The sequence below is a fragment of the Oncorhynchus mykiss genome, chromosome 29, assembly GCF_057628025.1.
Source record: "Oncorhynchus mykiss isolate SJ-2025 chromosome 29, ASM5762802v1, whole genome shotgun sequence".
Lineage (NCBI taxonomy): Eukaryota > Metazoa > Chordata > Actinopteri > Salmoniformes > Salmonidae > Oncorhynchus > Oncorhynchus mykiss.
Genome location: NC_143050.1, coordinates 557162 through 569590, shown reverse-complemented (window position 1 = coordinate 569590; position 12429 = coordinate 557162). Strand labels below are relative to the sequence as shown.

Sequence of the window (12429 nt, the reverse complement as noted above, 5' to 3'; positions counted from 1 at the left end):
TTCCTGTCATGTGTTTTATGCGTTCTGATTTGATACCTGTCATGTGTTTTATGCGTTCTGATTTGATACCTGTCATGTGTTTTATGTGTTCTGATTTGATACCTGTCATGTGTTTTACGTGTTCTGATTTGATACCTGTCATGTGTTTTATATCTGTGTTTTGATGTGTGTGCTTAGCCCCCTCCTGTACTCCTTGTTCACCCATGACTGCATGGCTATGCACGCCTCCAATTCAATCAAGTTTGCAGATGACAATACAGTAGTAGGCTTGATTACCAACGATGACAAGACAGCCTACAGAGAGGAGGTGAGGTCTCTGGTAGTGTGGTGCCTGGAAAACAACCTCTCACTCAATGTCAACAAAACAAAGGAGATGATCGTGGACTTCAGGAAACAGCAGAGGGTGCACCCCCCTATCCACATCGACTGGACAGCAGTTGAGAAGGTGGAAAGCTTCAAGTTCCTCAGTGTATACATCACTGACAAACTGAAATAGTCCACCCACACAGACAATGTGGTGAAGAAGGCGCAACAGAACCTCTTCAACCTCAGGCTGAAGAAATGTGGCTTGTCACCTAAAACCCTTACAAACTTTTACAGATGCACAATTGAAAGCATCCTGTTGGGCTGTATCACCTCCTGGTACAGCAACTCCACTGCCCGCAACCACAAGGCTCTCCAGAGGGTGGTGCGGTCTACCCAACGAATTACTGGGGGCAAACTACCCACCCTCCAGGACAACTACAGCACCCGATGTCACAGGAAGGCATTTTTTTTTAATCAAGGACATCATTCACCCGAGCTACGGCCTGTTCACCCCGTTATCATCCAGAAGGTGAGGTCAGTACAGGTGCATCAAAGCAGGGACCGGGAGTCTGAAAAACAGCTTTTATCTCAATGCCATCAGACTGTTAAACAGCCACCACTAGCACATTAGAGGCTGCTGCCTATAGGCATAGACTAGGAATCACTGGCCACTTTAAGGAATGGAACACTAGTCACTTTATTAATGGCATTACTCATCTCATATGTACTGTATTCTATTCTACGGTATCTTAGTCACTTAGTCAGTGAATTTTGGCCCATTGCTCCTGACAGAGCTGGTGTAACGAAGTCAGGTTAGTAGGCCTCCTTGCTCGCACATGCTTTTTCAGTTCTGCCCACAAATTTTATAAAGGATTGAGGTCAGGGCTTTGTGACGGCCATTCCAATACCTTGACTTTGTTGTCCTTAAGCCATTTTGCCACAACTTTGGAAGAATGCTTGGGGTCATTGTCCATTTGGAAGACCCATTTGCCACCAAGCTTTAACTGATGTCTTGAGATGTTTCTTCAATATATCCACATCATTTTCCATCCTCACGATGCCATCTATTTTGTGAAGTGTCAGGTAGCTAGCTAGTTACCAATAGCTGGCTAGCTAGTTTTATAGTTTGGTAACGTAGCTTCATAATTTTGGCTGCATTCCAAACATGTAAGAGACACACCCTCTCCCCTCAGCCCTCAAATTAAGTGGACACGTCAAATCACAACGTGTGATGAGTGTAGGGCGAGGGAAGAATGAATGATTTTCAATGGATCACCCTTGCCCAGAAATTCATCACTCATTTGTCCCACGATTGTTTTCAGTCATCATGAAACCACCTGTAGCTGTTGTTTATGCTTTATATGTATTACAGTCAATTATGATTGCATTTCATATCTTGGCTAGAAGGCAATGCATCCGCAGACATGAAATACTAGCCATCCGACTATATTAGGTAAATTGAAAATGACAATGTGTGATGTCAGGAAAATTTGTATTCGCTAGCTAACGTTTCCAATAGCTACCCAAACAAAAACAGAATTACTTTTAGGTTATGTGTTTTTGCCATGTCCATTAGTAGCAACATTTCTAACTTATTTACATTCGATTTTACATAAACATGTATGTTGACTTCTCCATATTGATGTTGGTTTTACGTTTTTTACGTTTTGGCTGACTTTCTTAGCAGATGTACAATCATTGCAAATTGAATTATGGGGTGTTTCAGGCCCTGGAGTGAAAATAATTATACACTCGATCACAAACCAGGGCTGAGGGGCTTACATTTCCAACTTCCCTTGTTGGCTAATTGTTTGGAAGGACTGCAAAGATGGCTGCGGGGATTCCCTCAAGGCCAAAATGTTAGGGTAAGTGGAGGAGGGTGTGTCTTTTATGTGTTTGAAACGCAGCCATTGTCTCACATGCCGAAAATGCAGCTGTGTTGATTAAGTTAGACACTTTCCAGGCCACCGGAGTTTGACACTTGACGACAGTTTGCATTGAATTGTGGGTCATACCAACCCAATAATATCAAAGTACTTCACTGGCAACGTTTGTGATTTTGGACCTCCACCGAGGAAAGAAATCAAACAGCATCCGTTTTCTAGGGGCCGAGGGAGGAAGTGACGTTTTGGGCTGCAGCCTGTTCTCAGGATCCGCCCGCTGTAACCATGGCGACAAGGACGCGGAGGCATGCGCCTGCGCAGTGGTTCTCTCTGTATCCCGTTTCAGGAGCAGAGAGAATGCTGGAAGCGAGAGGCCAATGTTGTTCTCACGTTTTCCCACGGGAGATGTAAATTTATGATGTCAGAACCGTTAACTTTACCCAGTGCAGCTTCCTCATCTGGTACACTTGCTTTGTATGTTCTCTAGCGGTAGTTTAACATAACGGCCCGCCTGTCGCCCGGGTCGGGTGTGTGCGTTGTGTCCGGTTGCACAAGGAAGGATGAAGGCGTCTCTCTCTAAAGGCATCCGGCTGGACGCTGTTCTCCAGGAGGGCTTCAACGAGGTACCGTTACAACCTAGATACCACTACCGTGCCGGGAGAGTCGTGTGTGCTTGTTTCTGTCTGTAAGATTATTTGGGCTCTTTCTTAGCTAAGTTACTCTCCTCTAGCTTGTTAAGTAGTTAGTTAGTTAGTTAGTTAGTTTAGCTGGTTGGTTTAGTAGATCAGTAGAGGTTTAGTTCTGGGTCTGTTTTCAGGGTTCAGAAGTTAGCCTGATGAGATAGACTAAAGCAGTGGTATTCAAAGTGTCGCGACCCTGGGAACTGCAGTGGGGTCGCCAAAATGTAAACAGTACATATTACTGTATAGGACAACATAAAAAGGTTGTTGAGAAAGATCATTTGAAAGAAAATGTTAACGAGTAAATGCATTTGTTTTATTTTCATTTTGATAAGAGATGAAAATGCAATGAATTGAAAGTTAACGTTATTTGTTGATGTAAAAATCTACCTGACCGATTTTAAGCTTGTCATTAGATTTGGGGTTGGGTGGGAGTGCAATACATTATTTTGAAAAAAATGGTGTCCCCAGAAATGATTGGGGGGAAATGGGGTCCCTGCTGAAAAAGTTTGAATAACACTGTTTTAATCTATCAACACCAAACCAACGGTTCAGACTGGCCCAACTTACATTTCTTGTTAACAAAGGCTGAGGGCTGACCCCATTTAATCAACTGGTTGATTGTTTGGTTGATAGGCTGTTGGTCGACCTAGATTTCTTTAGTCAAGCAGTAGCAAAAAATAAATAAAAAATGTCTGTCTGAGTGGACTAATCCATTGTGGAGGCCGTGGGGATGGCATAGTCCATCAGTCTTAAGACACCTGTCTGATTGGCTCCTGTCTGAGTGGACTACTCCATTCTGGAAGCCGTGGGGATGGCACAGTCCATCAGTCTAAGACGTGCTATTGAAATGGTATATGGTTATATTAACATCTTATATTACCACAACATGTTATATTACGTAACAACAATGGTGAATCATTAATAAATATGATTTTATCCCGAAGCTGGATAGTGGTCGCTGTCCATGGTTCTGAAACACATCAGTGCACTGTTGAATTAGTACCTTTTCCTAGACCCCTCAAACTCAAATCTGGACCTCGAAGCCAGTTCCACTGCATTTTTTAATTGTGCATTTATCAGGTATAACAGAAAACCAGCAGGCTCTGGACCTCGTAGGGTAAGACTTGAGTACCCCTGTCCTAGACCATGTTGCTATGTGCATAATAGTGAACCAGCATATTGGTGTTGAGAACAATGAGGCAGCAGTGGAGTTAGGAGACGAGGAAACAGCCATTTCCTTAAATTGTCTAAGAAAAGTGATGGGAGAGGAAACCATAACTTAATTAGGTCTACAATCAATAGTCTAACTGTTAAAATGTACCTGGCTTTATAAATCATCTGTATTTTTCTACAGAAATAAGACAGATCCTGCTTCTGTTGCCTGTTTGAGTGTTTGTTCAATAGCCTACTGATTCCCTGAGCACCAAGACTCCCACAACCACAACATGTTGGATAAACAAGTTCACAAATGTGTCTGTTTTTAGTCTTTGTTGAAATAAAGGCTTTACTTTTTGTTTTGTCAGAACAGCTTCTCTGGTATTATTTATCATTTATTTAGTGTTGTTGACACTGTTTCAAATTGTCATCAATATAATATTTATAATAATAATAATCTCCTTTTTCTTGATCTCCTTCAGATTGTTAGTTTTTAATAGTAGTAGGCTTAGTATAGAACCACCAAGTCATTATCATTAGTATACTCTGTATAGAACCACCATGTCATTATCCTTAGTAGGTTCTGTATAGAACCACCAAGTTATTATCATTAGTAGACTCTGTATAGAACCACCATGTCATTATCCTTAGTAGGTTCTGTATAGAACCACCATGTCATTATCATTAGTAGACTTAGTATAGAACCACCATGTCATTATCATTAGTAGACTCTGTATAGAACCACCATGTCATTATCATTAGTAGACTCTGTATAGAGCCACCATGTCATTATCATTAGTAGACTCTGTATAGAACCACCATGTCATTATCATTAGTAGACTGTATAGAACCACCATGTCATTATCATTAGTAGATTGCGTATAGAACCACTATGTCATTATAATTTGTAGACTTAGTATAGAACCACTATGTTGTTATCATTCGTAGACTCTGTATAGAACCACCATGTCATTATCATTAGTAGACTCTGTATAGAACCACCATGTCATTATCATTAGTAGACTCTGTATAGAACCACCATGTCATTATCATTAGTAGACTCTGTATAGAACCACCATGTCATTATCATTAGTAGACTCTGTATAGAACCACCATGTCATTATCCTTAGTAGGTTCTGTATAGAACCACCAAGTTATTATCATTAGTAGACTCTGTATAGAACCACCATGTCATTATCCTTAGTAGGTTCTGTATAGAACCACCATGTCATTATCATTAGTAGGCTCTGTATAGAACCACCATGTCATTATCATTAGTAGACTTAGTATAGAACCACCATGTCATTATCATTAGTAGACTCTGTATAGGACCACCATGTCATTATCATTAGTAGACTTAGTATAGAACCACCATGTCATTATCATTAGTAGACTCTGTATAGAACCACCATGTCATTATCCTTAGTAGGTTCTGTATAGAACCACCAAGTTATTATCATTAGTAGACTCTGTATAGAACCACCATGTCATTATCCCTAGTAGGTTCTGTATAGAACCACCATGTCATAATCATTAGTAGGCTCTGTATAGAACCACCATGTCATTATCATTAGTAGACTTAGTATAGAACCACCATGTCATCATCATTAGTAGACTCTGTATAGAACCACCATGTCATTATCATTAGTAGACTTAGTATAGAACCACCATGTCATTATCATTAGTAGACTCTGTATAGGACCACCATGTCATTATCATTAGTAGACTTAGTATAGAACCACCATGTCGTTATCATTAGTAGACTCTGTATAGAACCACCATGTCATTATCATTTGTAGACTCTGTATAGAACCACCATGTCATTATCATTAGTAGACTGTATAGAACCACCATGTCATTATCATTAGTAGATTGCGTATAGAACCACTATGTCATTATAATTTGTAGACTTAGTATAGAACCACTATGTTGTTATCATTCGTAGACTCTGTATAGAACCACCATGTCATTATCATTAGTAGACTCTGTATAGAACCACCATGTCATTATCATTAGTAGACTGTATAGAACCACCATGTCATTATCATTAGTAGATTGCGTATAGAACCACTATGTCATTATAATTTGTAGACTTAGTATAGAACCACTATGTTGTTATCATTCGTAGACTCTGTATAGAACCACCATGTCATTATCATTAGTAGACTCTGTATAGAACCACCATGTCATTGTCCTTAGTAGGTTCTGTATAGAACCACCAAGTTATTATCATTAGTAGACTCTGTATAGAACCACCATGTCATTATCCTTAGTAGGTTCTGTATAGAACCACCATGTCATTATCATTAGTAGGCTCTGTATAGAACCGCCATGTCATTATCATTAGTAGACTTAGTATAGAACCACCATGTCATTATCATTAGTAGACTCTGTATAGAACCACCATGTCATTATCATTAGTAGACTCTGTATAGAACCACCATGTCATTATCATTAGTAGACTTAGTATAGAACCACCATGTCATTATCATTAGTAGACTCTGTATAGAACCACCATGTCATTATCATTTGTAGACTCTGTATAGAACCACCATGTCATTATCATTAGTAGACTGTATAGAACCACCATGTCATTATCATTAGTAGATTGCGTGTAGAACCACTATGTCATTATCATTAGTAGACTTAGTATAGAACCACCATGTCATTATCATTAGTAGGCTTAGTATATAACCACCATGTCATTATCATTAGTAGACTCTGTATAGAACCACCATGTCATTATCATTAGTAGACTCTGTATAGAACCAACATGTCATTATCATTAGTAGACTCTGTATAGAACCACCATGTCATTATCATTAGTATACTTAGTATAGAACCACCATGTCATTATCATTAGTAGGTTCTGTATAGAACCACCATGTCATTATCATTAGTAGACTCTGTATAGAACCACCATGTCATTATCATTAGTAGACTCTGTGTAGAACCACCATGTCATCATCATTAGTAGACTTAGTATAGAACCACCATATCATTATCATTACTAGGCTTAGTATAAACCACCATGTCATTATCATAAGTAGACTCTGTATAGAACCACCATGTCATTATCATTAGTAGACTTAGTGTAGAACCACCATGTCATTATCATTAGTAGACTCTGTATAGAACCACCACATCATTATCATTAGTAGACTCTGTATAGAACCACCATGTCATTATCATTAGTAGACTCTGTATAGAACCACCATGTCATTATCATTAGTAGACTCTGTGTAGAACCACCATGTCATTATCATTAGTAGGTTCTGTATAGAACCACCATGTCATTATCATTAGTAGGCTCTGTATAGAACCACCATGTCATTATCATTAGTAGACTTAGTATAGAACCACCATGTCATTATCATTAGTAGACTCTGTATAGAACCACCATGTCATTATCATTAGTAGACTCTGTATAGAACCACCATGTCATTATCATTAGTAGACTTAGTATAGAACCACCATGTCATTATCATTAGTAGACTGTATAGAACCACCATGTCATTATCATTTGTAGACTCTGTATAGAACCACCATGTCATTATCATTAGTAGACTGTATAGAACCACCATGCCATTATCATTAGTAGATTGCGTATAGAACCACTATGTCATTATAATTTGTAGACTTAGTATAGAACCACTATGTTGTTATCATTCGTAGACTCTGTATAGAACCACCATGTCATTATCATTAGTAGACTCTGTATAGAACCACCATGTCATTATCATTAGTAGACTCTGTATAGAACCACCATGCCATTATCATTAGTAGGTTCTGTATAGAACCACCATGTCATTATCAATAGTAGGCTTAGTATATAACCACCATGTCATTATCATTAGTAGACTCTGTATAGAACCACCATGTCATTATCATTAGTAGACTCTGTATAGAACCACCATGTCATTATCATTAGTAGACTCTGTATAGAACCACCATGTCATTATCATTAGTATTCTTAGTATAGAACCACCATGTCATTATCATTAGTAGGTTCTGTATAGAACCACCATGTCATTATCATTAGTGGACTCTGTATAGAACCACCATGTCATTGTCATTAGTAGACTCTGTGTAGAACCACCATGTCATTATCATTAGTAGACTTAGTATAGAACCACCATATCATTATCATTACTAGGCTTAGTATAGAACCACCATGTCATTATCATTAGTAGACTCTGTATAGAACCACCATGTCATTATCATTAGTAGACTTAGTGTAGAACCACCATGTCATTATCATTAGTAGACTCTGTATAGAACCACCATGTCATTATCATTAGTAGACTTAGTATAGAACCACCATGTCATTATCATTAGTAGACTTAGTATAGAACCACATCATTATCATTAGTAGGTTCTGTATGGAACCACCATGTCATTATCATTAGTAGATTGCGTATAGAACCACTATGTCATTATAATTTGTAGACTTAGTATAGAACCACTATGTTGTTATCATTCGTAGACTCTGTATAGAACCACCATGTCATTATCATTAGTAGACTCTGTATAGAACCACCATGTCATTATCATTAGTAGACTCTGTATAGAACCACCATGTCATTATCATTAGTAGACTCTGTATAGAACCACCATGTCATTATCATTAGTAGACTCTGTATAGAACCACCATGTCATTATCCTTAGTAGGTTCTGTATAGAACCACCAAGTTATTATCATTAGTAGACTCTGTATAGAACCACCATGTCATTATCCTTAGTAGGTTCTGTATAGAACCACCATGTCATTATCATTAGTAGGCTCTGTATAGAACCACCATGTCATTATCATTAGTAGACTTAGTATAGAACCACCATGTCATTATCATTAGTAGACTCTGTATAGGACCACCATGTCATTATCATTAGTAGACTTAGTATAGAACCACCATGTCATTATCATTAGTAGACTCTGTATAGAACCACCATGTCATTATCCTTAGTAGGTTCTGTATAGAACCACCAAGTTATTATCATTAGTAGACTCTGTATAGAACCACCATGTCATTATCCCTAGTAGGTTCTGTATAGAACCACCATGTCATAATCATTAGTAGGCTCTGTATAGAACCACCATGTCATTATCATTAGTAGACTTAGTATAGAACCACCATGTCATTATCATTAGTAGACTCTGTATAGAACCACCATGTCATTATCATTAGTAGACTTAGTATAGAACCACCATGTCATTATCATTAGTAGACTCTGTATAGGACCACCATGTCATTATCATTAGTAGACTTAGTATAGAACCACCATGTCGTTATCATTAGTAGACTCTGTATAGAACCACCATGTCATTATCATTTGTAGACTCTGTATAGAACCACCATGTCATTATCATTAGTAGACTGTATAGAACCACCATGTCATTATCATTAGTAGATTGCGTATAGAACCACTATGTCATTATAATTTGTAGACTTAGTATAGAACCACTATGTTGTTATCATTCGTAGACTCTGTATAGAACCACCATGTCATTATCATTAGTAGACTCTGTATAGAACCACCATGTCATTATCATTAGTAGACTGTATAGAACCACCATGTTATTATCATTAGTAGATTGCGTATAGAACCACTATGTCATTATAATTTGTAGACTTAGTATAGAACCACTATGTTGTTATCATTCGTAGACTCTGTATAGAACCACCATGTCATTATCATTAGTAGACTCTGTATAGAACCACCATGTCATTGTCCTTAGTAGGTTCTGTATAGAACCACCAAGTTATTATCATTAGTAGACTCTGTATAGAACCACCATGTCATTATCCTTAGTAGGTTCTGTATAGAACCACCATGTCATTATCATTAGTAGGCTCTGTATAGAACCGCCATGTCATTATCATTAGTAGACTTAGTATAGAACCACCATGTCATTATCATTAGTAGACTCTGTATAGAACCACCATGTCATTATCATTAGTAGACTCTGTATAGAACCACCATGTCATTATCATTAGTAGACTTAGTATAGAACCACCATGTCATTATCATTAGTAGACTCTGTATAGAACCACCATGTCATTATCATTTGTAGACTCTGTATAGAACCACCATGTCATTATCATTAGTAGACTGTATAGAACCACCATGTCATTATCATTAGTAGATTGCGTGTAGAACCACTATGTCATTATCATTAGTAGACTTAGTATAGAACCACCATGTCATTATCATTAGTAGGCTTAGTATATAACCACCATGTCATTATCATTAGTAGACTCTGTATAGAACCACCATGTCATTATCATTAGTAGACTCTGTATAGAACCAACATGTCATTATCATTAGTAGACTCTGTATAGAACCACCATGTCATTATCATTAGTATACTTAGTATAGAACCACCATGTCATTATCATTAGTAGGTTCTGTATAGAACCACCATGTCATTATCATTAGTAGACTCTGTATAGAACCACCATGTCATTATCATTAGTAGACTCTGTGTAGAACCACCATGTCATCATCATTAGTAGACTTAGTATAGAACCACCATATCATTATCATTACTAGGCTTAGTATAAACCACCATGTCATTATCATAAGTAGACTCTGTATAGAACCACCATGTCATTATCATTAGTAGACTTAGTGTAGAACCACCATGTCATTATCATTAGTAGACTCTGTATAGAACCACCACATCATTATCATTAGTAGACTCTGTATAGAACCACCATGTCATTATCATTAGTAGACTCTGTATAGAACCACCATGTCATTATCATTAGTAGACTCTGTGTAGAACCACCATGTCATTATCATTAGTAGGTTCTGTATAGAACCACCATGTCATTATCATTAGTAGGCTCTGTATAGAACCACCATGTCATTATCATTAGTAGACTTAGTATAGAACCACCATGTCATTATCATTAGTAGACTCTGTATAGAACCACCATGTCATTATCATTAGTAGACTCTGTATAGAACCACCATGTCATTATCATTAGTAGACTTAGTATAGAACCACCATGTCATTATCATTAGTAGACTGTATAGAACCACCATGTCATTATCATTTGTAGACTCTGTATAGAACCACCATGTCATTATCATTAGTAGACTGTATAGAACCACCATGCCATTATCATTAGTAGATTGCGTATAGAACCACTATGTCATTATAATTTGTAGACTTAGTATAGAACCACTATGTTGTTATCATTCGTAGACTCTGTATAGAACCACCATGTCATTATCATTAGTAGACTCTGTATAGAACCACCATGTCATTATCATTAGTAGACTCTGTATAGAACCACCATGCCATTATCATTAGTAGGTTCTGTATAGAACCACCATGTCATTATCAATAGTAGGCTTAGTATATAACCACCATGTCATTATCATTAGTAGACTCTGTATAGAACCACCATGTCATTATCATTAGTAGACTCTGTATAGAACCACCATGTCATTATCATTAGTAGACTCTGTATAGAACCACCATGTCATTATCATTAGTATTCTTAGTATAGAACCACCATGTCATTATCATTAGTAGGTTCTGTATAGAACCACCATGTCATTATCATTAGTGGACTCTGTATAGAACCACCATGTCATTGTCATTAGTAGACTCTGTGTAGAACCACCATGTCATTATCATTAGTAGACTTAGTATAGAACCACCATATCATTATCATTACTAGGCTTAGTATAGAACCACCATGTCATTATCATTAGTAGACTCTGTATAGAACCACCATGTCATTATCATTAGTAGACTTAGTGTAGAACCACCATGTCATTATCATTAGTAGACTCTGTATAGAACCACCATGTCATTATCATTAGTAGACTTAGTATAGAACCACCATGTCATTATCATTAGTAGACTTAGTATAGAACCACATCATTATCATTAGTAGGTTCTGTATAGAACCACTATGTTGTTATCATTCGTAGACTCTGTATAGAACCACCATGTCATTATCATTAGTAGACTCTGCATAGAACCACCATGTCATTGTCCTTAGTAGGTTCTGTATAGAACCACCAAGTTATTATCATTAGTAGACTCTGTATAGAACCACCATGTCATTATCCTTAGTAGGTTCTGTATAGAACCACCATGTCATTATCATTAGTAGGCTCTGTATAGAACCGCCATGTCATTATCATTAGTAGACTTAGTATAGAACCACCATGTCATTATCATTAGTAGACTCTGTATAGAACCACCATGTCATTATCATTAGTAGACTCTGTATAGAACCACCATGTCATTATCATTAGTAGACTTAGTATAGAACCACCATGTCATTATCATTAGTAGACTCTGTATAGAACCACCATGTCATTATCATTTGTAGACTCTGTATAGAACCACCATGTCATTATCATTAGTAGACTGTATA

The 12429-nt window shown here is 37.5% G+C and overlaps 1 protein-coding gene across 3 annotated transcripts in view; it reads left to right on the top strand.

The window, feature by feature from the left end:
• The first annotated feature begins 2474 nt into the window (after window positions 1-2474).
• Window positions 2475-12429, top strand: part of LOC110510300 (dixin) — a 71895-nt gene continuing 61940 nt past the window's right edge. For 2 of the 3 annotated variants that reach the window (XM_036967768.2, XM_036967767.2), the window contains exon 1: window positions 2475-2812. In XM_036967768.2, coding sequence (XP_036823663.2) covers window positions 2750-2812 — 63 coding nt within the window. In that variant the 5' untranslated portion in view covers window positions 2475-2749. The remainder of the gene's footprint in view (window positions 2813-12429) is intronic. The other variant, XM_090226283.1, reaches the window with a different exon arrangement.